The 24,838-nt window shown below is 33.0% G+C and overlaps 14 protein-coding genes and 13 non-coding genes across 27 annotated transcripts in view; 11 read left to right on the top strand and 16 right to left on the bottom strand. All coding sequences in view use genetic code 11, as the record gives it.

The window, feature by feature from the left end:
• The window catches only part of rpoB (RNA polymerase beta subunit), a 3,213-nt gene extending 2,814 nt beyond the window's left edge, over positions 1–399 (bottom strand). The window contains exon 1 of the mRNA in view: positions 1–399. This exon is cut by the window's left edge and continues 2,814 nt beyond it. Within this exon, the coding sequence (YP_006460343.1) occupies positions 1–399 (399 nt within the window).
• A 1,033-nt stretch (positions 400–1,432) lies between these two features.
• Positions 1,433–1,512, top strand: trnC-GCA. Its single transcript has one exon. It is a non-coding gene; the product is annotated as a tRNA-Cys (tRNA).
• Positions 1,513–2,497: 985 nt separating this feature from the next.
• petN (cytochrome b6/f complex subunit VIII) lies at positions 2,498–2,587 on the top strand. Its single transcript has one exon. The coding sequence runs from the start codon at positions 2,498–2,500 to the stop codon at positions 2,585–2,587; it is 90 nt and encodes a 29-aa protein (YP_006460342.1).
• A 599-nt stretch (positions 2,588–3,186) lies between these two features.
• Positions 3,187–3,291, bottom strand: psbM (photosystem II protein M). The gene has a single exon. It carries the CDS (start codon positions 3,289–3,291, stop codon positions 3,187–3,189), a length of 105 nt encoding a protein of 34 aa, YP_006460341.1.
• Positions 3,292–3,679: 388 nt separating this feature from the next.
• Positions 3,680–3,753, bottom strand: trnD-GUC. Its single transcript has one exon. It is a non-coding gene; the product is annotated as a tRNA-Asp (tRNA).
• A 450-nt stretch (positions 3,754–4,203) lies between these two features.
• Positions 4,204–4,287, bottom strand: trnY-GUA. The gene has a single exon. It is a non-coding gene; the product is annotated as a tRNA-Tyr (tRNA).
• A 68-nt stretch (positions 4,288–4,355) lies between these two features.
• On the bottom strand, positions 4,356–4,428 carry trnE-UUC. The gene has a single exon. It is a non-coding gene; the product is annotated as a tRNA-Glu (tRNA).
• Positions 4,429–5,181: 753 nt separating this feature from the next.
• Positions 5,182–5,253, top strand: trnT-GGU. Its single transcript has one exon. It is a non-coding gene; the product is annotated as a tRNA-Thr (tRNA).
• Positions 5,188–5,246, top strand: trnM-CAU. Its single transcript has one exon. It is a non-coding gene; the product is annotated as a tRNA-Met (tRNA).
• Positions 5,254–6,416: 1,163 nt separating the features above from the next.
• psbD (photosystem II protein D2) lies at positions 6,417–7,478 on the top strand. Its single transcript has one exon. It carries the CDS (start codon positions 6,417–6,419, stop codon positions 7,476–7,478), a length of 1,062 nt encoding a protein of 353 aa, YP_006460340.1.
• psbC (photosystem II CP43 chlorophyll apoprotein) lies at positions 7,426–8,847 on the top strand. Its single transcript has one exon. The coding sequence runs from the start codon at positions 7,426–7,428 to the stop codon at positions 8,845–8,847; it is 1,422 nt and encodes a 473-aa protein (YP_006460339.1).
• A 648-nt stretch (positions 8,848–9,495) lies between these two features.
• psbZ (photosystem II protein Z) lies at positions 9,496–9,684 on the top strand. The gene has a single exon. It carries the CDS (start codon positions 9,496–9,498, stop codon positions 9,682–9,684), a length of 189 nt encoding a protein of 62 aa, YP_006460338.1.
• A 664-nt stretch (positions 9,685–10,348) lies between these two features.
• trnG-UCC lies at positions 10,349–10,419 on the top strand. The gene has a single exon. It is a non-coding gene; the product is annotated as a tRNA-Gly (tRNA).
• Positions 10,420–10,512: 93 nt separating this feature from the next.
• Positions 10,513–10,586, bottom strand: trnfM-CAU. Its single transcript has one exon. It is a non-coding gene; the product is annotated as a tRNA-Met (tRNA).
• Positions 10,587–10,738: 152 nt separating this feature from the next.
• On the bottom strand, positions 10,739–11,041 carry rps14 (ribosomal protein S14). Its single transcript has one exon. It carries the CDS (start codon positions 11,039–11,041, stop codon positions 10,739–10,741), a length of 303 nt encoding a protein of 100 aa, YP_006460337.1.
• Positions 11,042–11,161: 120 nt separating this feature from the next.
• On the bottom strand, positions 11,162–13,366 carry psaB (photosystem I P700 apoprotein A2). Its single transcript has one exon. It carries the CDS (start codon positions 13,364–13,366, stop codon positions 11,162–11,164), a length of 2,205 nt encoding a protein of 734 aa, YP_006460336.1.
• Positions 13,367–13,391: 25 nt separating this feature from the next.
• psaA (photosystem I P700 apoprotein A1) lies at positions 13,392–15,644 on the bottom strand. The gene has a single exon. It carries the CDS (start codon positions 15,642–15,644, stop codon positions 13,392–13,394), a length of 2,253 nt encoding a protein of 750 aa, YP_006460335.1.
• A 731-nt stretch (positions 15,645–16,375) lies between these two features.
• ycf3 (hypothetical chloroplast RF34) lies at positions 16,376–18,351 on the bottom strand. Its single transcript has 3 exons — positions 18,223–18,351; positions 17,325–17,552; positions 16,376–16,528 (listed from the first exon to the last, which is right to left on the bottom strand). Exons 1-3 carry the CDS (start codon positions 18,349–18,351, stop codon positions 16,376–16,378), a joined length of 510 nt encoding a protein of 169 aa, YP_006460334.1.
• A 256-nt stretch (positions 18,352–18,607) lies between these two features.
• On the top strand, positions 18,608–18,695 carry trnS-GGA. Its single transcript has one exon. It is a non-coding gene; the product is annotated as a tRNA-Ser (tRNA).
• Positions 18,696–18,913: 218 nt separating this feature from the next.
• rps4 (ribosomal protein S4) lies at positions 18,914–19,519 on the bottom strand. The gene has a single exon. The coding sequence runs from the start codon at positions 19,517–19,519 to the stop codon at positions 18,914–18,916; it is 606 nt and encodes a 201-aa protein (YP_006460333.1).
• A 274-nt stretch (positions 19,520–19,793) lies between these two features.
• trnT-UGU lies at positions 19,794–19,866 on the bottom strand. Its single transcript has one exon. It is a non-coding gene; the product is annotated as a tRNA-Thr (tRNA).
• Positions 19,867–20,719: 853 nt separating this feature from the next.
• trnL-UAA lies at positions 20,720–21,309 on the top strand. Its single transcript has 2 exons — positions 20,720–20,756; positions 21,260–21,309. It is a non-coding gene; the product is annotated as a tRNA-Leu (tRNA).
• A 406-nt stretch (positions 21,310–21,715) lies between these two features.
• On the top strand, positions 21,716–21,788 carry trnF-GAA. The gene has a single exon. It is a non-coding gene; the product is annotated as a tRNA-Phe (tRNA).
• A 512-nt stretch (positions 21,789–22,300) lies between these two features.
• ndhJ (NADH-plastoquinone oxidoreductase subunit J) lies at positions 22,301–22,777 on the bottom strand. Its single transcript has one exon. It carries the CDS (start codon positions 22,775–22,777, stop codon positions 22,301–22,303), a length of 477 nt encoding a protein of 158 aa, YP_006460332.1.
• A 102-nt stretch (positions 22,778–22,879) lies between these two features.
• ndhK (NADH-plastoquinone oxidoreductase subunit K) lies at positions 22,880–23,518 on the bottom strand. Its single transcript has one exon. It carries the CDS (start codon positions 23,516–23,518, stop codon positions 22,880–22,882), a length of 639 nt encoding a protein of 212 aa, YP_006460331.1.
• A 44-nt stretch (positions 23,519–23,562) lies between these two features.
• Positions 23,563–23,925, bottom strand: ndhC (NADH-plastoquinone oxidoreductase subunit 3). Its single transcript has one exon. The coding sequence runs from the start codon at positions 23,923–23,925 to the stop codon at positions 23,563–23,565; it is 363 nt and encodes a 120-aa protein (YP_006460330.1).
• Positions 23,926–24,154: 229 nt separating this feature from the next.
• On the bottom strand, positions 24,155–24,826 carry trnV-UAC. The gene is made up of 2 exons: positions 24,789–24,826; positions 24,155–24,191 (listed from the first exon to the last, which is right to left on the bottom strand). It is a non-coding gene; the product is annotated as a tRNA-Val (tRNA).
• Positions 24,827–24,838: the final 12 nt, after the last annotated feature.

The following is a 24,838-nucleotide window of genomic DNA, read 5'->3' as shown; positions in this document are numbered from 1 at the left end:
ATAGATACCAGGACTTTGCAATATTTGATTGATTACTATTCTGTATATTCCATTTACTATAGAAGTTCCCAGAGAATTCATTAGAGGAATATTTCCAACAAAAATAGTTTGTTTTTGTATATCTCTACTACTTTTCCAAATTAATCCCGCGGATATATATAATTCAGCAGAATATGTAAGTGATTCATATACAGCATCTTTTTCGTTTATCAAGGGTTCTAATAATTGATATGTTTCGGCAAATAATTGAAATTCAATTTCTTGATCTGTATCCTCAATTTTTGGAAACTTAAAAAGCCCTTCTGTTAAGCCCCGATCAATGAACCTACAAAACCCTTCAAATTGTATCTGATTCAATCCAGGTAGTGTAGACATTTCTTCATTTCCACTCCCAAGCATTTTCAATTTCCCCGTGAATTTTATCGAAAAATATTCCACGATTTGCTGTCATGCTTCATCAAATCACATGAATCCATTTAGCAATACTGGAATTTCTATTCTTTATACTGAATTACATGAAATCTTACCTAATCCCGTGTATCAAATATTTATTAGTGGAAATACCTATTATGAAAAGAGGTGGAAATACCTATTATGAAAAGAGAAAGAAATAATAGAATTTTATACTCAACTTCGAAGGAATTTGCAACAAAACAAATAGATAGAATCGAAATTCTAATCTAAAAAAGGATTGGAAATTTCTACGGGCATTTCAAGATTTTTTTTAGGAATATAAAAAAATGCATTTCATTTCTATCATTATTATGATATTACATATTTAAATTCAATTGGATACAAAAAAAATCCATTCGAGATTGTCAAGAAAATAGATATTTTGAAGTGAAGTATTTTGGGGAGAATTGGGGAGAATATGATTAGAGTATGTAATGTGTAATGTAATAAGGCTTGTATTTTTGAAACATGCATATATTTAACTGCAGCTATAGATCTGTCTCTACCTTTATTGCAGTCATATTTTTTCAGGATAACAAACACATAACATGTTGTGTGAATTTTTACAAATTTTCTATTGAAAATTGTAAAAAAAGGATAAGCACGATAATTTATTGAAAATACCGTATAGTAATAGTATCGGTATTCTATATCTATATAGATATGGATAAGATACTCGATTAGATAATATCTGTGTAACAGATCAAATGGATATTCTAGGGTTTACATATATTGACAGTTGCTGTTATAATTGGAATGAACAAATTTTTTGAATAAAAAAAGCAATATTGATTGGTTATGTATCAATTTTTATTTTCTGATCTCATTCATAAAAAAACCATTTTCTTTTATATTCAAATATTCAAGAATAATTGATAAATGAATAGTTAACGGTTGCGATTTGTATCAAGATTTTTTTTCAATTTTTCAATAGAAAAGGGGGGAGTATTCTCAAAAACTTCATATCTAGATTTTTATTGGCGGCATGGCCGAGTGGTAAGGCGGGGGACTGCAAATCCTTTTTCCCCAGTTCAAATCCGGGTGTCGCCTGATTGATAAGAAACTTGAAATGAAAGATTATATTACTTTTTTTTATAAAACTTTTTTTCTAACAGAAGCAAGAAAGGAGTCTTGAGAATTGCGTTTGATTCTAAATTATAAGCATCAGTAGCTTTGTTTGTTCTAAAAAATGTTGTAAATTTTTTCGTCTCGGATTCAAGGAAAGATTCTAGTAGTGAAAAGGAATCAATAATTTTAGAAATGATAGTTCTTTCACTACACAACTATTGTAGTGTCTGTCTCCTGACTGGGTCTTTTATTAGATTGGATTAAGAATAAGTCGGATAGGAAATTCCATTTGTAGGGAGATAAAAGGCAGAAGAAAAACCTGCTATACAGACTAATTGAATTGAAAATGGATGAGTGCTTCCACATTTTATCAATATTCTTTATATAAATTAGATTGAATAGCTTTAATTTAGCTCATTTGCTTTCGTAATATTAAAAAAAAGTATTCTTTATATTTTCATATTCTATATTCTAATAAAATTAAAAAGTTTTGATTCTAAAATCGAATAAAAAAGAAAAAAAGTTTTTTTAGTTATTTTATAAAACGAATCGGGAGACATTTAAGGGATTATTTCAAATAGAAAGAAGAGTATAAGTATGCAAATGAATCTGTCTTGATTCTTTTTTTATGAAATCCTTAAGAATAAGAAAATGAGGGGATAAAAGAGAAATCTTATTATTCCCACCTGGTAGTAACATTCATTTACTTAGAACTTCCTATAATTTTTTTATGTTTCATGTTTTCCGATTTTACAAAAAATAAAAAAAAAAAACTTTGAAGATGTTCTAATAAATAGAATGAATTCTTGTTTTTCGTCGATGATGTTAGCCCAGAATCCTTTTTTTGACTCTGTAACAGCAATTCCACTATTATAGTATTTTTAGCGAATAATACAAAAAAGATAATAGAATAATCAATTTGAAAAAATAATGAAATAGTTCCTTCATATTTATAGAGATAGGAGACAAAATTTACATGGATATAGTAAGTATTGCTTGGGCTGCTTTAATGGTAGTTTTTTCATTTTCCCTTTCCCTCGTAGTATGGGGAAGAAGTGGACTATAGGGATACTAAAAATTGAGTTAAGGGATCCAAGTAACCTTGTTGTTTTCTACCTGAATTTTTGAATTTCGGAACTATTGAATGAAAATATTTCATTTAAACTAATACTAATTAATTGAGTTCAAATAGAAAATCTATCTTGGTTCTATTATATTCTAGTAGTGTAATGTATTCTATGTATCTTATAGGAATTGAAAATACTCTTTCAATCAAACAAATATTTGAATTATTCCCGTATTCCTATTTTGAGAAAATCAAGGGAATCAAAAAGAAGAAGAAATGGATTCCTATTCCAATACAATTTTTCTTAAAATTTCTATTTTCGATGAACTGACGCTTAACCTGGTTATATCTGGTTATATAGATATATAGATATATATATATATGGAAAATGGCGGACCGTGTAATCACCATTCCTGTTTTTTTACCCCCTTTTTGTTATAAGATACCGGAATTGTTTGTAAAAAAGAATCTGAAAAAAAAATTGGACGCAATTCTCAGATAGTAGAAATCAAATATATTTCTACTATCTGGATTACGCTAATTGTACGATCATTTTTTTAAATCATTCATAAAAATGAAGCAATCATATTTCAGTGAAATTAGTCACTTTTACTTACCGTTTTTACATAAATTATAAGTAAAAAAGCAGTAGGAACTAGAATAAACAGTGCAGTAGCAATAAATGCGAGAATATTTACTTCCATAATCTTTATTATGTTCTATTTCTCTTAAATTTCTAAAAAAAAATTCGGGATTTAATCCCATAGGAATGTTAAATCTTTCAACAGAAATGTTAAATCTTTCAACAATGGTATAAATTGGATTTCGATGATATCAAATCGGATCAATATCATGAATCACAAAATCTGAGCTATCAAATCAACTCATGAAATAGTATAACATAGAAAGATCTTTTATCCATACTAAAAAAAAAAAACATTTATTCTTGATGAAATTACAAAAGTCCTTTCCTTCCTTTTTCGGCGAAACAAATGAAAAAGCAGGGGGGAGCTCCAAATAAAATTTTGTTTATCAATTTGATTCCCTACAAATACACAAAAAAGGAATTTATTTTTTTGGATTGATATCCAACGGGATTGACGGGGCTCGAACCCGCAGCTTCCGCCTTGACAGGGCGGTGCTCTGACCAATTGAACTACAATCCCAGGGAAAGGGGTGTACTGTATAAATATTTTTACGGACCGTTTCTGTCAAACCTTTTCTTTTTCTATTTCGGATTCGAACCTTTTTGTTGTAAATGAAAAAAGCGCATTTTTTTATATATTGATATGTATATCGATATCCACTTTAGTGAGATCGACACAAATTACTCGTAATCCGTTTCTTATTCTTATTAAGAAATCGATTTGAAAATTGAATCAATGAAAAAAAAATATTTTTTTTCAATTTTTGTTTAGATTTTCTACTTACAGATCTTGACATGAATACAGATTATTAACAAGATTTGAATTTGTGGAAGGAAATATAGAATACAGAAAAAAAAGAAATAACCTTAGATATGTTTAATATGTTTATTCTTCCGTATCAGAGCACATCAGTCATTTCCAGAGAACTATCAATGGGTTATAGAATTTCATATTGGATCGGCAAATTCTTGGGCCGAGCTGGATTTGAACCAGCGTAGACATATTGCCAACGAATTTACAGTCCGTCCCCATTAACCGCTCGGGCATCGACCCAGCACAATAGGAAGAATACATTTAAGTTTTTATTTAAAATTCTTGATCAACTTCCTTTCGTAACACCCTACCCCCAGGGGAAGTCGAATCCCCGCTGCCTCCTTGAAAGAGAGATGTCCTGAACCACTAGACGATGGGGGCATACTTGCCCGACCGCCATTATACTACGTTCATAGTATGAATAGTTTTTTGCAATTGTCAATATAATGATAGGATTCGATAAAAAAAAATATTTTTCGCTCTTTCAGAATTCCATAGAAATTTTTTTATTCCAGTCATAATAAGAAAAAAAAGAAGTAATGTTCAAATAAAGAAAAAATTCTTAACAGGAATGATTCGTTTGTTGCAAAGGACGGGAGGTTAAAACTTCATTTCTATCATTTATTACTAATACTAAGGTTCGATAGGTAGATTTATATCTAATACTAAACCGGGAAAAAAACTTTGTAAAATCGAATTTTTCAATAAAAAAAATAAAAATTTGGTTTAGGGACAGAACATATTGAATCCATTTTATCAATGATTCGATTTTATCAATGTTTCGATGAAATATTTGAATTTGTGAGTACATTTATGTATCAATAAAAACAATTTAGTGTTCTGATTAGAATGACTTCAAGAATCCATTTTGAAATAATATATTCTTTTGATATTGATCAAATCCAATCTTAATCAATTCTTTTTTTTAACTATATTCTATTCACTAGGTAAATCCAATTTTTTGTTCTTTGATGAGTCATTATGCAAATAATAGATATTGATGTACATGTATTCTAATCCCATTTATATCATTATATTTATATAATTTATATAAATTGATAGAATAAGTATACACAGTAACAAATAGATGTACTAGTCATGCTAATTCCTTATTTAGGAATTGAAAGAAAAAGGGCCCTTTTAACTCAGTGGTAGAGTAACGCCATGGTAAGGCGTAAGTCATCGGTTCAAATCCGATAAGGGGCTTTTTACTTTTTTTTTTCAAAAGCAATAGTCTTTCTATTTGAAGGAAGAATAAAAAGATTCTTGCTATTTTGAAAAAGTTTCTATTTGTAATAAAAAAAGAAAGTAATCGTAGATTTTCATTAGAATAAAGTAAAGTAATAAAAATGAAAAAGTGTAAAATTCAATAATGGAAAAAGAAAAAAAAGTAAGTGGACCTAACCCGTTGAATTCTATTTATATCTACTATTCTGATATTCAAATTTGATAAAGATGAAATTCGAACAATTTTTTTTCTTTTTAAGACTTTTTTCGTTTAGACTCACTCCCTAAGAATCTCTTAATATTTCCAATTCAATCTTCTTGTTCCTGAACTAAAAAAAAAGGCTATGCCTTTTCTTTACTCAGAAGGGCCTTAATACCAATTTCAAGTTCCACCAAACAAGTTTTTTTTAAATAAAAATGAAACATATTTTTTTCCATAAATTTCTATTATTTCTATAAGATTCTATCTAATCTTATAGAAATAATAGAAAAATACATTAAATTATGTCTTCACATATCAAATAGTTTCTTTTCATATCGATGTGTACGATATTTTTCCAGCAATTAATATATATGAGACAAAAACTTTCATTTACAGTTTTTTCTTTTTATTATAGTATTTATTAAAAAAAATGAAATACTAAAGAAAAAAGAAAAAACTGTAAATGAAATAGAAATTTATAAAATCTATGATCCTACAGTAGTTTCCTAGACAAAATAGAAGTCAATTCACAACAAAAATGAAAGAATCAGTTTCTTTGATGAAAGGAGAGAAATATGTCTGAAGATCCGCTAGGTATAAGAAGTGAAACAGGGGATCATTTGTTTCTTGAACAGTTCTGAAAAAAAATTTCTATCGGATTTTGGAGTCATAGCAGATTTTATGATTGATGACTTGGAAGATTTTTAAGAATAGATAAGGAATAACCACATCGAGTTCATGGATTTGCCCTAGATATCAATAGACCCATAAATGATTTTTTATTCGAAACCGATTAGAAAACAAGGGAAAGTATACTTATATATTCTATATATATATAGAGAGAAATGAATAGAGATAAATGATCAAGGTCCGTCCCATCTCTGAAAATGCTCTATGAGGTGTTGGGAAATGGTTGAAGTAGTTGAATAGGAGGATCGCTATGACTATAGCTCTTGGTAAATTTACCAAAGATGAAAATGATTTATTTGATATTATGGATGACTGGTTGCGGAGGGACCGTTTCGTTTTTGTGGGTTGGTCCGGTCTATTACTCTTTCCTTGCGCCTATTTCGCCTTGGGGGGTTGGTTTACAGGTACGACCTTTGTAACTTCATGGTATACTCACGGCTTGGCAAGTTCTTATTTAGAAGGCTGCAACTTCTTAACCGCTGCAGTTTCCACTCCCGCTAATAGTTTAGCACACTCTTTGTTGTTACTGTGGGGTCCTGAAGCACAGGGAGATTTTACCCGTTGGTGTCAGTTAGGCGGTCTGTGGACTTTTGTTGCTCTCCACGGTGCTTTCGGATTAATAGGTTTCATGTTACGTCAATTTGAACTTGCTCGATCTGTTCAATTGCGACCTTATAATGCAATCGCATTCTCAGGTCCAATTGCTGTTTTTGTTTCTGTATTCCTTATTTATCCACTGGGTCAGTCTGGTTGGTTCTTTGCTCCAAGTTTTGGTGTAGCAGCTATATTTCGATTCATCCTCTTTTTCCAAGGATTTCATAATTGGACATTAAACCCATTTCATATGATGGGAGTTGCTGGTGTATTGGGCGCTGCACTACTATGCGCTATTCATGGTGCAACCGTAGAAAATACTTTATTTGAAGATGGTGATGGCGCAAATACATTCCGTGCTTTTAACCCAACCCAAGCTGAAGAAACTTATTCAATGGTTACTGCTAATCGCTTTTGGTCCCAAATCTTTGGGGTTGCTTTTTCCAATAAACGTTGGTTACATTTCTTTATGTTATTTGTACCAGTAACTGGTTTATGGATGAGTGCTCTTGGGGTAGTCGGTTTGGCCCTGAACCTACGTGCTTATGACTTCGTTTCTCAAGAAATCCGCGCAGCGGAAGATCCTGAATTTGAGACTTTCTACACAAAAAATATTCTCTTAAACGAAGGTATTCGTGCGTGGATGGCAGCTCAAGATCAGCCTCATGAAAACCTTATATTCCCTGAGGAGGTTCTACCACGTGGAAACGCTCTTTAATGGAACTTTAGCTTTAACTGGTCGTGACCAGGAAACTACCGGTTTCGCTTGGTGGGCCGGGAATGCCCGACTTATCAATTTATCTGGTAAACTATTAGGGGCCCATGTAGCCCATGCTGGATTAATAGTATTCTGGGCCGGAGCAATGAACCTTTTTGAAGTGGCTCATTTCGTACCCGAGAAGCCCATGTATGAACAAGGTTTAATTTTGCTTCCCCACCTAGCTACTCTAGGTTGGGGAGTAGGTCCTGGGGGGGAAGTTATAGACACTTTTCCATACTTTGTGTCTGGAGTACTTCACTTAATTTCCTCTGCAGTATTGGGCTTTGGCGGTATTTATCATGCACTTCTGGGACCTGAGACTCTTGAAGAATCTTTTCCGTTCTTCGGTTATGTATGGAAAGATAGAAATAAAATGACTACAATTTTGGGTATTCACTTAATCTTGTTAGGTATAGGTGCTTTTCTTCTAGTATTCAAGGCTCTTTATTTTGGAGGTATATATGATACATGGGCTCCGGGGGGGGGAGATGTAAGAAAAATAACCAATTTGACCCTTAGTCCAAGTATTCTATTTGGATATTTATTAAAATCGCCTTTTGGGGGCGAAGGGTGGATTGTTAGTGTGGACGATTTGGAAGATATTATTGGAGGGCATGTATGGTTGGGTTCCATTTGTATACTTGGTGGAATCTGGCATATCTTAACCAAACCCTTTGCATGGGCTCGGCGTGCACTTGTATGGTCTGGAGAAGCTTACTTATCTTATAGTTTAGGTGCTTTATCTGTTTTTGGTTTTATTGCTTGTTGCTTTGTCTGGTTTAATAATACCGCTTATCCTAGTGAGTTTTATGGGCCCACTGGTCCAGAAGCTTCTCAAGCTCAAGCATTTACTTTTCTAGTTAGAGACCAACGTCTTGGGGCTAATGTAGGATCTGCTCAAGGACCTACAGGTTTAGGTAAATATCTAATGCGTTCCCCGACTGGAGAAGTTATTTTTGGCGGAGAAACTATGCGTTTTTGGGATTTGCGTGCTCCTTGGTTAGAACCTCTAAGGGGTCCTAATGGTTTAGACTTGAGTAGACTGAAAAAAGATATACAGCCTTGGCAAGAACGTCGTTCTGCGGAATATATGACTCATGCTCCTTTAGGTTCATTAAATTCCGTGGGTGGCGTAGCTACAGAGATTAATGCAGTCAATTATGTTTCTCCTAGAAGTTGGTTAGCTACTTCTCATTTTGTTCTAGGATTCTTTCTATTTGTAGGCCATTTATGGCACGCGGGAAGAGCTCGCGCAGCTGCCGCAGGATTTGAAAAAGGAATTGATCGCGATTTTGAACCTGTTCTTTCCATGACTCCTCTTAATTGAGACGTGAGATCCAATGAAGTAGAAATCCCTTTATTTATTTACTATAAATATTTGGTTGAGTAGAACGAGTCTTAAAGAAGAATTTATTTTCCTATTTTCTTAGTTTCTCTCGAATCTTTTTTTCGGGAATAGCCCAGTCCGAAAAAAAGATTCGAGAGAAACTAAGAAAAGAAACAAATCTATTCATCGAGCAAAAGGAGAGAGAGGGATTCGAACCCTCGATAGTTCTTTGTTTCAAACTATACCGGTTTTCAAGACCGGGGCTATCAACCACTCAGCCATCTCTCCAAAAGCTAATATATATATTTTTTTATCTTTATTCCACTGAGTAGACCATGAGTATATGAATTGATATTCTTTCTATTATCTATCCATAGGAAAGATATTCAATGTGAATTTATTGGTTTAGTTTTCTATCGGTATGTATAGAGGTGCAAAATCCAGCATGCCCCTTTTTGTGAAGTAAAAAAACTATCCTCGATCCAAGCCTCAAAAGGGTTGATAATAAGCAAAATCAATGAATTCATGATAAAACCCTTCTGCGTTTTTCCATTTACAATTTTTTTCAATTAATATTAAAAAAGGCATCAAGGGGTTGAGGGATCAAATGGTAAAGTTCTTTTGTTGGTAAATTGGAGGATTAGAAACATGACTATTGCTTTCCAATTAGCTGTTTTTGCATTAATTGCTATTTCATTTATTTTATTGATTAGTGTACCTGTTGTATTTGCTTCTCCTGAAGGTTGGTCAAATAACAAAAATGTTCTATTTTCCGGTACATCATTATGGATTGGATTAGTGTTTCTAGTGGGTATTCTTAATTCTCTCATTTCTTGAAGTTCTTTTTATTCTAGATTAAAAATGAAATGACCCCTCCCTCAGAATTCTTTCGGATTGTCAGGCATAAAGGGAATAGATCAGTTCCTAAAAAAAAAAGAAAACTATAACACATTACATTATAAGGGGGAGTAACCTTCTTCTATTGAAAAAATCTTATATCTTATACTTATATGGTGGTACATTGTGAAACTAAAAGAAATAAAATAGAAAAAATGAAATATAAAAATTTGAAATGAATTTGAATATTCTATTCATATCATATTAATATGAATAGAATATTCAAATTCAATACTATAAATCTATTTATACGTCGTCTAGTATTGAATAATATAGAATATCTATCTGTATCTCTATCTAGAGAAATCTCATTTTTTATTATTTATTAATAGGAACTTACTTTTTTCTTAAAAAAGTAAATAAAAATACTTGATAGAATGAGAATTTCAATTCAATTATATAGATATATAGAAAAAAACAATCTATAATAATAGAAATGGAATAATAGAAATGGGAATTATTGATAAAAATGAATAGTATTAAAATATTTTATTTTGGAGACAAGAGACAATATCTATTATATACATTTCTTTTGAATTATCCCTAATAGAATATCAGGCCCATCTCTGTACAAATAGAATCGCATATCAAGTACAATGAAAACGCGGATATAGTCGAATGGTAAAATTTCTCTTTGCCAAGGAGAAGACGCGGGTTCGATTCCCGCTATCCGCCCTATGTATTTAATAGTCATAGTTTGAAAAATGCCATAGAATTGACTGCGTATAATGCCCTTCTTGAAACCTTGTTTTTATAAAATTCAAAAAGTTGCGGAGACGGGATTTGAACCCGTAACCTCAAGGTTATGAGCCTTGCGAGCTACCAAGTTGCTCTACTCCGCGATAAAGAAAAGAATTGATAACTAATGAAAAAAAAAGATTGAATGCGTCCCTTTACCATATCTATATAAATAGAATAAACCATTTATACATAACGGTAAAGGGACCCTCCTACGATCGCTGATAATAAAATGAAAAAAATGAAGATAATTTCCTTACCAACTGGATCTTGTTGCACCCGGCAAGAAACATGCATGAACCATTTCCCGAAGTATGTGTCCAGATAATCCAAAGTCTCGATAATTAGCTCTCGGTCTTCCGGTCGAAAAACAACGTCGATGAAGACGTATAGGTGCACTATTACGCGGTAGTGATTCTAATTTTCCATGAATTTCCCATTTCTCACTTAACGACGGAACTTTGCTTATTTCTTTTTTTGAGGATCGGCGAATCAAATGATATTTCTGTTCCAATTTTTGTCTCTTCTTTTCCCTCTGAATAACACTTTTCCTTGCCATAATGGTTAATTTGCTATTAGCATCAATGATAGAAGTCGGATCCTAGATGTATAAGTGGCTTCTCTTCCCTATAGAAGGAAATGAGATTCTTGCCAGATATATATATAATAAAGAATTCAATTAACCGAATTTGCCCGATGTAGAGGCAATTAAGAAGGCTGCATAAGTAAATATATAACCTACGGAAAAGTGGGCTAGTCCAACCAATCTTGCTTGCACAATGGAAAGAGCCACTGGTTTATCTCTCCATCGAATCAAATTAGCCAAAGGTGTACGTTCATGAGCCCATGCCAAAGTTTCAATCAATTCCTGCCAATATCCGCGCCAAGAAATTAAGAACATAAATCCAGTAGCCCAAACAAGATGTCCAAACAAGAACATCCATGCCCAGACTGATAAACTATTCATACCAAAAGGGTTATATCCATTGATAAGTTGTGAAGAGTTCAACCATAGATAATCTCTTAACCATCCCATCAAATAGGTAGAAGATTCATTAAACTGTGAAATATTACCCTGCCATAGTGTAATGTGTTTCCAATGCCAATAAAAAGTAACCCATCCAATGGTATTTAACATCCAGAAAACTGCCAAATAAAATGCGTCCCAAGCGGAAATATCACAAGTTCCGCCTCGTCCCGGGCCATCACAAGGAAAACTATAACCAAAATCTTTTTTATCAGGCATTAACTTAGAACCACGCGCATCCAAAGCACCTTTTACTAAAATCAAAGTAGTTGTATGTAAACCAAGAGCAATAGCATGATGAACCAAGAAGTCTCCAGGCCCTATTGTTAAGAATAGAGAATTACTATTCTCATTTACAGCGTTTAACCAACCAGGCAACCATATGCTTCGTCCCGCATTGAACGCCGGACTGTTCGTTGAAGATAAAAGTATATCGAACCCATAGGAAGTTTTACCATGAGCAGATTGTATCCATTGGGCAAATATAGGTTCAATCAAAATTTGTTTCTCCGGAGTACCAAAAGCAAGCATGACATCGTTATGGACATAAAGTCCCAGAGTATGGAACCCCAGAAAGAGGCTAGCCCAACTTAAGTGGGATATGATAGCTTCTTTATGGTCTAACATTCTTGCCAAGACATTATCTTGATTCTGCTCTGGATTATAATCTCTAATAAAAAAGATAGCTCCATGAGCAAAAGCCCCTGTCATAATGAAGCCTGCTATATATTGATGATGAGTATATAAGGCAGCTTGAGTAGTAAAGTCTTGCGCTATAAACGCATAAGCAGGTAAAGAGTACATGTGTTGTGCTACCAAGGAAGTAATAACCCCTAAAGAGGCTAGAGCAAGACCTAATTGAAAATGAATTGAATTATTGATTGTGTCATAAAGACCCTTATGCCCACGCCCCAATCTACCCCCCGGAGGAGTATGTGCTTCTAAAAGATCTTTAATACTGTGACCAATCCCGAAATTAGTTCTATACATATGGCCAGCAACTAGAAAAATAAACGCAATAGCCAAATGATGGTGTGCAATATCAGTTAACCATAAACTTTGAGTTTGCGGATGAAATCCTCCGAGAAGTGTTAGAATAGCAGTTCCTGCTCCTTGAGGGGTACCAAATATATGATTATTGGAATCTGGGTTTTGAGCATAAAGATTCCACTGACCTGTAAAAAATGGACCTAATCCCTCGGGGTGCGGCAAGATATCTAATAAATTGTTCCATCGAACGGATTCCCCCCTGGACCCCGGAATAGCAACATGAACTAAATGCCCTGTCCAAGCCAAGGAACTTACTCCGAATAGTCCTGACAAATGATGATTGAGGCGGGATTCGGCATTTTTAAACCACGAAACACTCGGTTTCCATTTTGGTTGTAGGTGTAACCAACCTGCTATTAAAGATATAATAGAAAGTATTAATAGAAAAATAGCTCCAGTATAAAGATCCCCATTAGTACGTAAACCGATTGTATACCACCACTGATAAACACCAGAATAGGCTATATTAACAGGACCTAGAGCACCCCCTCGAGTAAAAGCTTCTACAGCTGGTTGACCAAAATGAGGATCCCAAATTGCATGAGCAATAGGTCTTACATGTAAAGGATCCTGTACCCATGTCTCAAAATTACCTTGCCAAGCTACATGAAAGAGATTCCCGGAAGTCCACAGAAAAATGATTGCTAATTGCCCGAAATGAGAAGCAAAAATATTCTGATAAAGACGTTCCTCAGTAATATCATCATGACTTTCGAAGTCATGTGCGGTAGCAATACCAAACCAAATACGACGAGTAGTGGGGTCTTGAGCTAAGCCTTGACTAAAGCTTGGAAATCTTAATGCCATAATGATTTTCAAATCCTCCTAGCTATTATCCTACTGCAATAATTCTTGCTAAGAAGAATGCCCATGTTGTGGCAATTCCACCTAGAAGGTAATGTGTTACTCCTACAGCACGTCCTTGTACAATGCTCAAGGCTCTGGGCTGAGTAGCAGGAGCAACTTTTAATTTATTATGAGCCCAAACAATGGATTCAATAAGTTCTTGCCAATAACCACGCCCGCTGAATAGAAACATTAAACTAAAAGCCCATACAAAATGTGCACCCAAGAAAAAAAGACCATATGCAGATAATGAAGAACCATAAGACTGAATTACCTGGGATGCCTGCGCCCATAAGAAATCACGAAGCCACCCATTAATGGTAATGGAACTCTGCGCAAAATTTCCTCCTGTGATATGAGTTACTATCCCTTGATCACTTATACTACCCCAAACATCTGACTGCATTTTCCAACTGAAATGGAATATAACTACGGAAATTGAATTGTACATCCAAAATAGTCCTAAGAAGACATGATCCCAAGCGGATACTTGGCATGTCCCCCCTCTTCCAGGTCCATCACAAGGGAAACGAAAACCTAGATTTGCTTTATCCGGTATCAATCGTGAACTACGAGCAAATAGAACACCCTTTAAGAGTATCAATACTGTTACATGAATTGTAAATGCATGAATATGATGGACCAAAAAATCCGCAGTTCCTAAAGGAATAGGTAACAAAGCAACTTTACCGCCCACTGCTACTAAATTTTCACCTCCCCAAGTCAAACTGGTACTTGTTGCTGCACCTGGGGCTGTTGTGCCAGGTGCTAAAGCGTGGGTATTTTGTATCCATTGAGCAAAGATCGGCTGTAATTGTATAGCAGTATCTGAAAACATATCTTGAGGGCGCCCTAATGCGCTCATGGTATCATTATGAATATACAAACCAAAACTGTGAAAACCTAAAAAGATACATACCCAGTTAAGATGTGATATGATTGAATCACGATGTCTAAGGACACGATCTAATAGATCGTTGTATCGAATAGTCGGATCATAATCTCTTACCATAAAAATCGCTGCATGCGCAGCAGCACCGACTATGAGAAATCCACCAATCCACATGTGATGTGTAAACAATGACAGTTGTGTACCATAGTCAGTAGCTAGGTATGGATAAGGAGGCATAGAATACATATGGTGAGCTACAACAATGGTCAAAGAGCCTAACATAGCTAGATTAATAGATAATTGAGCATGCCATGACGTTGTTAGAATCTCATATATACCTTTATGACCCTGGCCTGTAAATGGACCTTTATGTGCCTCTAAAATGTCTTTTATATTGTGACCAATACCCCAGTTGGTCCTATACATGTGACCCGCTATCAAGAAAAGAATTGCAATAGCTAAATGATGGTGTATAATATCGGTCAGCCATAAACCTCCAGTTACTGGATCTAATCCTCCACGAAAAGTAAGAAATTCTCCGTATTTTGACCAATTCAAGGTAAAAAATGGGGTTGCTCCCTCGGAAAAACTCGGATAAAGTTGAGCCAAAAGATCCCGATTTAGGATAAATTCATGAGGAAGTGGTATCTCTTTGGGATCTACTGCAGCATTTAGAAATTGGTTAATCGGTAAAGATACATGTATTTGATGTCCTGCCCAAGAAAGAGACCCCAACCCTAGGAGCCCTGTCAAATGGTGATTCAACATAGATTCTACATCTTGGAACCAAGCCAATTTTGGAGCAGCTTTGTGATAATGAAACCAACCAGCAAAAAGCATTAAGGCTGCAAAGACCAATGCACCAATTGCAGTACAATAGAGTTGTAATTCATTAGTTATTCCAGATGCTCTCCAAATCTGAAAAAAACCAGAGGTTATTTGTATTCCTCGGAACCCCCCCCCTACATCACCATTCAATATTTCTTGACCCACTATTGGCCAAACCACCTGAGCACTAGGCCTAATGTGAGTAGGATCACTTAACCATGCCTCATAATTGGAAAAACGAGCACCATGAAAATACATGCCACTCAGCCAAAGAAAGATGATAGAGAGTTGGCCAAAATGCGCACTAAAAACTTTTCGGGAAATCTCCTCTAAATCATTAGTATGGCTATCAAAATCATGAGCGTCAGCATGTAGGTTCCAGATCCAAGTAGTAGTATCTGGTCCCTTAGCTATTGTTCTTGAGAAATGACCAGGTTTTGCCCATTCCTCAAAAGAAGTTTTTATAGGATCCCTATCTACCAAAATTTTAACTTCTGGTTCCGGTGAACGAATAATCATTGAGTCCTCCTCTTTCCAGACAACACATACAAAGAGACCTGCCAACATAAAACAGAATTAGTGAACTTATTAGAGATGTTTCTATTGAGTTTTGTTCTCTCCTATCTCTCATGTATTGGATATCTTAGTCAATTTCATTTCTTTAGTTTTTCACTAGAACAATTATGATCTCGAAGTCAATTCGGGGCAAGTGTTCGAATCTATTATGACATAAGAGTGGGGCGCTCAATGGACCTCTTTTAATCTTCTAAGACCTTTTTTGTAACTCTGAATGGAAGTTCAATAATTTTTCGTGCAGCCTACTAATCAAATGTATTCAGATTTTATTCTATTCCTTAGATTTTATTTTTTTTCTAGATAAAGTATTAGTATGTACTCTATTTCAAATTGAGCAGGCATTAGCATTCATTATTAGGCAATATACCTATATTTTATTTCTTTTTTTGAAGGTCTCTTTTCTTAATTTGATTGAATATTAGTTTAAATAACAGAAAAAAGGGGAAAATTATCTACTGTATCCACATCTCGTTTATTTCTATGAAATACTAGAAAAAATCGAACAAAATTAGATTAGAAGGGATATATTGAAATTCTGGGATTGGTCGTTCCTATAGAAATGATTTTTTAATTTCATAGGGACAAGAAACAAGAATTTATAACAATAGATATTTATCTATCTATATCTTTATATAGATAGATAAAAATATAAGAAAAAAAGAAACAGAGTGTTTTTATTCAAAACGCCCTGTGATCTTCAACCAATTCTGTGCTGCAATATAATTACCGGGGGTAAGAGCTATAGCTTGTTTCCAATATTCAGCGGCTTGATTAAACCAAGACTCCGCAACTTCTGAGTCTCCCTGTCGAATGGCCTGTTCTCCTCGGTCGAAATAGGTGAATCAATTCCTTTCCTTAGAACCGTACTTGAGAATTTCCTGACTCATACGGCTCAGTAGTCAATTCTTTTTTTGTTCTATTATCTTGAAGTTAACTAAAAGAAAAAAAGAAATTATTAATATGAGTTTCAAACTTTCATTTTTACTAATAAATAAAGAATTTCATCTTTTTTTTATTTTAGTTTTATCTTTTCTCCTACCTTCAGAAAAGGGAAGAAATCATTGGCATTAACGCCCTAATTCTAATTTTCTGAAAGGTAACTATCTCGATTTTATATATCATATACAAAAATATATGATAGATTCATTTCTATAGAATCTTGGTAAAAGTTTTTTCTTTCTTATCTTCTAAGTTCTTATAAGTAAAGAGAAAAGACTTTCTATCTTTGGGATTTGATACTACACCGCTGCTCAAAATATCAGGGGATCCACTTTATTACATAAGTGGATTCCTGACTTCTTTATTTATCATGAGATAAGGAAGCAGTTTTTATTATAATTATATCGATTGAAAACCGTGTTAATTGATCCTTACGATGCTTCCTTTATCAATTAGATCTTTTATCCATAGAAAAAGAGGGTATCTAGACATATCGATTTCTTCATATTTTTACTTCTATGAAGTTTCTTTGCTACAGCTGATAAAAATCGTTGTTTTGAACGATATATATATGTAGAAAGCCTTTATTATTTATAATTATTTCTATTTATAGATTTATTATATTAAAATTTGTGGATTTGCTTGTTCTTTTCTTTTTTCTTTCTATAGTGGAGATAGTCGCACGTAATGACAGATCACGGCCATATTATTAAAAGCTTGGGGTAAAAATGGGTTTCGTTCGAGCGCCCGAAAATAATATTCCAAAGCTTTAGTATGTTCTCCGTTACTTGTGTGAATAAGGCCTATGTTATAAAGTATATAACTTCGATCATAGGGATCAATTTCCAGTCGCATAGCCTCATAATAATTCTGTAAAGCTTCTGCATAATTTCCTTCAGATTGAGCTGACATCCGTTACGGTCGTCATTCGGTTCAAAGAATCTCCGCTCCAGAACTGTACGTGAGATTTTCATCTCATACGGCTCCCCCCTTATGTGTGTAATGAGAAAAATCCATCAAATCAAAAAATATTCCAGTATTCTCATTCTCAACTGAACAGAGCTAGTGTTTTTACAATAAATCTCTAGCCAACCTTCCTGTCAAAAATTATTTCTTAACATTAAGTATGTAGGTACTTGATAAAAAAACAAGAACTTCAACAATTTCTTTGTCCTCTACGCTGCTTAATTTCCTGGAATTAGTCACCTCAATAATCTTCGATGGTTCTATGGGTATCCAAAATATGAACGAGATGGATATTTATTGTCCCAACCATTCCCCAATCTCGATAAGCCATAGATATAGATAGATACAAAGTTTTCGTGTCCTTGATTCCCAAGCGTAGTGCTTCTTTCCCAATGTTGCCTGTAATTTGGGGTTGACCTAACCCCATAATTATAGGTATAACCTTTCGCTTAATACTAGAAACCTAAAATTCAAGCATATAAGGCTTCATTCATCGAGGATACACGACAGAAGGAATTAATCCTTTTATTTACAAATTTCACCTTCAACACGCGTGGGTTTTTTCCATTCCATTTTTTTTTTACCGTAAATACGGTAAAAAAAAATGGAATCAAATCACACCATCTCTGTAATAAGTGAATGCCCTTTTTTCTCCTGAAGTTGTCGGAATTATTCGTAATAAGATATTGGCTACAATTGAAAAGGTCTTATCAATAAAATTTTCATTTATCCGAGATCTAGGCATAGGTAGAAATCCATTCTATAATTTAATTAATCATGGTGTGAGAAATCAATCCCACAAATAAAGGAATTGTATAATACAGTGCGAAATAACGTAAAAATGAACTCATCAATAAAATTTGTTTATCCTAAGACCTTGTAGGAGGTTTTTTTTTAATTTTACTTTGTATTTTGATAGTTTGAATAGGTTTTATGCATTTATGAAAAATAGGACTGATTCACTATTCAACATTCAACCGGTTTCTGGGCATCATTATATAGGAGAGATGGCCGAGTGGTTCAAGGCGTAGCATTGGAACTGCTATGTAGGCTTTTTGTTTACCGGGGGTTCGAATCCCTCTCTTTCCGAATCTTTACCAAATTGATCAAAATTACTCATCCCAATGCATACCATTATTTCAAATTTGTTTGTTGATATGGACAACTTTCTATTCCTCATTTTTCGGTAATACAAAAAATAGTGGATAACGGGTGGGCAAGGAATAAAAATTTTCGCATATCCATGTATATGATATATGAATAGCAGAAAATCCTCGTAAAAAAAACTCTTGTTATTTTAGTTAAGTTTAAGTTTGACGAGAATAATATTCTACAACCAGTAATTCATTTATTTTCAAACCAACCCATTTATTATCTATTATTTGATTAATTAAACCTTTATATTGGAAAGGGTGAACAGTCAAATGATTTGGCAATTTCTCATGGGGGGCTGAATCAAGATAATTTTGAATCAGAGTTTTTGATTTTTGTTCATCCTTTGCTGTAATAATATCTTGAGGTTTGCAACGATAACTTGGTATATCCACTATACGACCATTAACTAAAACATGTCTATGGTTTATAAATTGGCGGGCTTGAGGAATAGTCGCAGCCATACCCAATCGAAAAAGTATGTTATCCAAGCGCATTTCAAGTAGTTGTAATAAAACCTGACCAGTTGATCCTTTAGCTTTTCCGGAGATACGAACGTATTTAAGCAATTGTCGTTCTGTAAGACCATAATGAAAACGCAATTTTTGTTTTTCTTCTAAACGAATACGATATTGAGATTTTTTACTGAAGCGCAATTGATTTCGAAATTCGTTTTTGACTGTTGGCCTTTTACTAGTAAGTCCTGGTAAATATCCTAGACGACGTATTTTTTTGAAACGAGGTCCTCTGTAACGTGACATAAAAACTCCTTTTTTAAAATGAAAAATCTTATAAATCGAAATGAAAACTAAACGAAATGAAAAATATTATAGAATTCTAAATGAAGCGAAATCTACTAAAGTTTTATAGTACAAAGAAGAATTAGATGAATTTTATCAATATCCGAATTTATTGTATATAAAAGAATACAAAAAAGTAGGTTAATTTCTTGATTTCTTCCGCAGAGATCGAACTCTCCCAATTTTTTATTTCTAAAAAAGATATTATCAATTATGTAAAAAACAAATAGAGAAAAGCCGGTTATCGGATTCGAACCGATGACCATCGCATTACAAATGCGATGCTCTAACCTCTGAGCTAAACCGGCTAACGTAAACGAAATATACATATGCAGAAGAATTGAATGGGATCTTAGTTATAAATTTTTAGTTATTTATAATAAAATTAAAATGAATACAAACATAAAAAATATAGAAAGAAAATATAGAAAATAAAACCCAATTTTTATTATTTCTATTATTTATTTTATATGTTAGTCCATAACATAAAGTAAAATGCAAGATAAGAATTAATATTATATTCTAATGAATATTATATTAATATAATTTATTGAATTTATTTTGATCTAATATTCTAGATATATATTATTAATTTGATTTCTTTCAAAAAGATTCTTTATTAGTACTTAAAGTAAATTTGAATAAATATAAATTTTAGGAAATATATATATATTTTAGTAAATAGTAAGGAATTCCATATTTCTAAGTAAATGTCTAATTCTATATGAAATTAAAAGAATGGTTTTTTCTAGCCACTAGATTCGTTTTAGTTATATCAATTGTATATGAATAAATGGATTGTTTATTTTCTTTTTATTTCAGCAAAAAAAAAAAAAAACAAAAAGAATCGACCATTCGAGTATTCTAAATTGTATGAAAAAATAAGATAAGGAGGTACATAGAAGATAAGTAGATATGTGGTCTATATCTGTGTATATTGAATTGTTAATGTATAGATATTAGAATTAGTTCTGATTCAAACAAATAAAGGTATCCAATATAGATGAAATCCAATCTATAAAATTGGAGAAAAGAAAAGGGTTTTTAATATTTAATATAATAATATGTATTTAATGAATTCAAAAGTTCCCGCATAATTCTCATAATAGAAATGAAAAAAAAGCATTCTATTATAATCAGATTCAAATATAAAAAAAAGATGGGGATATGGCGAAATTGGTAGACGCTACGGACTTAATTGGATTGAGTTTTGGTATGGAAACTTACCAAGTAATAATTTTCAAATTCAGAGAAACCCTGGAATTCACAATGGGCAATCCTGAGCCAAATCCTGTTTTCTGAAAACAAAGAAAAATTAAGAAAGTTATAATAAAAAAGGGATAGGTGCAGAGACTCTATGGAAGCTGTTCTAACAAACGAAATTGACGACTGTTTTTATTATATTAGTCAAAGAATCCTTTCACCAAAATTACAGGAATGGATCACTGAAATACTCTTTCAATTTGTTACTTTTTATTTATTTTATTAATGAAGATCGATTTGTGATAAAAATATTCACAAATGAAAAATGTGAATCAAATCAATTCGAAGTTGAAGAAACGATGGAATATTTATTGATGAAATTATTCACTTCATCATAATCGGATAAAACCCTTGAAGAACTGATAAATCAGATGAGAATAAAGATAGAGTCCTATTTTACATGTCAATACCGACAACAATGAAATTGAAAGTAAGAGGAAAATCCGTCGACTTAAGAAATCATGAGGGTTCAAGTCCCTCTATCCCCAAAAAGCCTGTTTCATTTTCGAATTTTTTTCCTATATCCTCTCTATCTTTAAGTCCTTATTTATGTGTTTTATTCGATTTCTTATTTCCCAACTAAATTGGAATTTGGATTTTCATCAATTTCCTATCTATCATAATTTTCTTATCTATCATAATGACAAGGGACTAGTTTTGGAATAGATATAGATATATATGTGAAACACATATAATTTTTTTGAATGAGAAATGTCTAAATTAATATCTTATTTTTGAGCAACGAATTTTCATATGCGTAATTAACGATTAACAATCCAAAATAATTATAACTACGGAAACTAACTTACAAACTTTTTTTTACTTAGTTGATATAGATTCATTAACATACATTTTAAAAATCTTTTAAAATCAAAGTATTAAGCTTCAAGAATGGTCGGGATAGCTCAGTTGGTAGAGCAGAGGACTGAAAATCCTCGTGTCACCAGTTCAAATCTGGTTCCTGACACAAGATTCTGATACATAACATATTTCTTTTATCTATTTAGGTATCTGTAGATATATTTTTCCTAGATGATTAAAGAATAGATGCATTTTTTAGGTATATTCCCTTATCTATTAGTATCTATATATATATATATATATATATAGATAATGAATTCTTTATCTATTTTTTTTTCTGCGATAAAAAAAAGGTTTCTATTTCCATAATATTCGAGTGGTTTAATTAGTTGGTTAAAAGACCTAAAAGTCGAAGTTCTGGGGTGGAGTGAGAATATTAAGAATTCATCTTAGAAGGATTACCAAAATAGAATCGAGCCCTTTTTAAACCCTATCATTATTCATTCTATTATTTCTAAATTTTGTGATTTCTCACCTAAAAATATCTGAATGCGACTTCTATTACTCTGTCTGATTTAATGTGAATCAATTATTTTGTCTGATCTATAAGAGAATGTACTTCTATTCTTTGAATATCTGGGGTTGCAGAAATTTGGATTAGTTTCTTATTTTTATCATTTAGTGAGCATCTTGTATTTCATAAAAATTTGGAGCGATATAATCTTTACGCAAAGGCCATCCTATCCAATTTTCGGGCATTAAAATACGTCTTAGACGCGGATGACTATCATAAGAGATTCCCAACATATCATAAGATTCCTTTTCTTGAAAATCCGCACTTTTCCAAACCCAAAAAATTGAAGGAATTCTGGGATTTTTTCTTGATACAAATATTTTTATGCATACCTCTTCAGGTTGATTTATACCATACTCTATTCTTGTAAAATGATATACACTAGCTAAGAGTCCTCCGGGTGCTACATCATAGGCACATTGAGAACGTAGATAATTGTAACCATATACATATAAAATGACAGCAATGGAATGCCAATCCTCGGGCTTTATTTGTAAAGTCTCTATTCCTAGGTAATCGAAACCCAAGGATCTATGAATTAATCCATGTTTGACTAGCCAAGAAGACAAACGACCTTGCATTTTTTGCTTCTCCTAAATTTTTTTTATGTATTTGGTATTAGTATTTTCTATTTACATTACGATGAAATTTTGAAAAAAGGAATTGCTTTTTATTATTGTACTTTAAAAAAATGTGTCAGACGATATCTCTGAAGTAGATGGCGGTTGATAGAAAAATTCTTGACCATAATTGCCAGTATAAGTACTGTATCCAACATGAAACTTATGGTTGGTGGTAAAACATCTATTCTCTCGTTGAAAACTCATTGGATCTTCATATATTTCTCGAGATATTTTCTTACGAAGTTTTGTTATAGCATCTATAATGGCCTCCGGTTTAGGTGGACAGCCCGGCAAATATACATCTACAGGAATTAGCTTATCTACGCCTCGAACAGTACTATAAGAATCGGTACTAAACATCCCCCCCGTAATTGTACAGGCTCCCATAGCAATAACATATTTAGGTTCGGGCATTTGTTCATATAATCGAACTAAAGAAGGGGCCATTTTCATAGTTACAGTGCCCGCTGTTAAAATTAGGTCCGCCTGCCTAGGACTCGATCGTGGTACTAGTCCATAACGATCAAAATCAAATCGTGATCCTATTAATGAAGCAAATTCAATGAAGCAACAACTCGTACCATAAAGAAGCGGCCATAAACTGGATAATCTTGACCAATTTGAAAAATCATTTAATGTCGTTGAAATAACTGAATTTTGGGTTGTTTGATCAAGTAAGGGAAACTCAATGGAATTCATAATTGTCTCAATATTTTTTTTCTAATTGTCTAAATAGTCAAGAATTAAGACCATTCTAATGCCCCCTTTCGCCATGCATAAACTGAACCAACAATTAGGATAAGCACGAATAAGAAAGCTTCTAAAAATACGGATACCCCTAATACATCGAAACTCATTGCCCATGGATAAAGAAAAACCGTTTCAACATCAAAAACAACAAAAATGAGAGCAAACATATAATAACGGATTCGAAATTGTAACCAAGCATCGCCTATTGGTTCTATTCCGGATTCATAACTAGAAAGTTTTTCAGGTCCCTTGCTAATGGGGGCTAAAATTCCAGAAATTAGAAATGCCAAAATAGGAATCAAACTTGATATTATTAGAAATGCCCAAAAAATATCATATTCGTAAAGAAGAAACATAAAAGTACTCCTCTGAATGTAGAAAATATACCGAATTCATTTTCATTTTTAGTTGAAAGTCTCCATTTTTTTAGACTAGCTTAATATACTAATATGAATATTATTTTATCGAATATGAATATGTTCGAATAGAAATTTACAAATTGTTTTTCTTTTTTAGTACTAGTCTTAGTAATGAGATCTATTCGATCCAAAATAGTATTAATATTATTAGTATCTGTAGGAATATTAGGGCTATACGGACTCGAACCGTAGACCTTCTCGGTAAAACAGATCAAACTAATTATTATCTAAATGATTTAAATTGTTTTCAAAACCCAACATGCATTTTTTTTTGTCATTGAGCTTTTTCATTAACTGATAAAACTATTAGTTAGTCCACCATCTTTTTTTTTACAGTAAAGAATAAAGAGATGATTCCCTATGCTCTTCTTTTTTATTTGTATAACAATCAAAGAGCACTACCAAAGTGTTTCAAAGAAGGATTATCTTGACGTAGGTCTGCTTCTGGCCTAGATCAACTTAAGTTAAATGGACTCTTTATCCACCTACTAAAATTAAAATAGAAGATAAGAAATGACACTTCATACACCTTAAAGTTCATAAGATAGGAAGAAAAGATAATCTTTTTTAGGTCCCTATACCCTTTATTTTTAGCATTGACGAGAAATGGGTATTCACCTTATCAATATCTCAAATCAATTATGGATTCGATTTTATGGCTAAACCCTTTGCTTTGTCAGGCTAGTGTTCTCTTGTTTTGTTCATTAAACTGAAAATGGAGTAAGACACGGATTTCTTACTATAAGATAAACTTTTTGAATTACAAGATGAACTCCTCTGAAAAAAAACATTGGCGCTCGTGTAAACGAGGTGCTCTACCTAACTGAGCTACAGCCCTTGTGTTTTTGAT

This window comes from Vigna unguiculata, chloroplast, assembly GCF_037176805.1.
Source record: "Vigna unguiculata chloroplast, complete genome".
Classification (NCBI taxonomy): Eukaryota; Viridiplantae; Streptophyta; class Magnoliopsida; order Fabales; family Fabaceae; genus Vigna; species Vigna unguiculata.
This window is presented reverse-complemented; position numbering and strand designations above follow the sequence as displayed.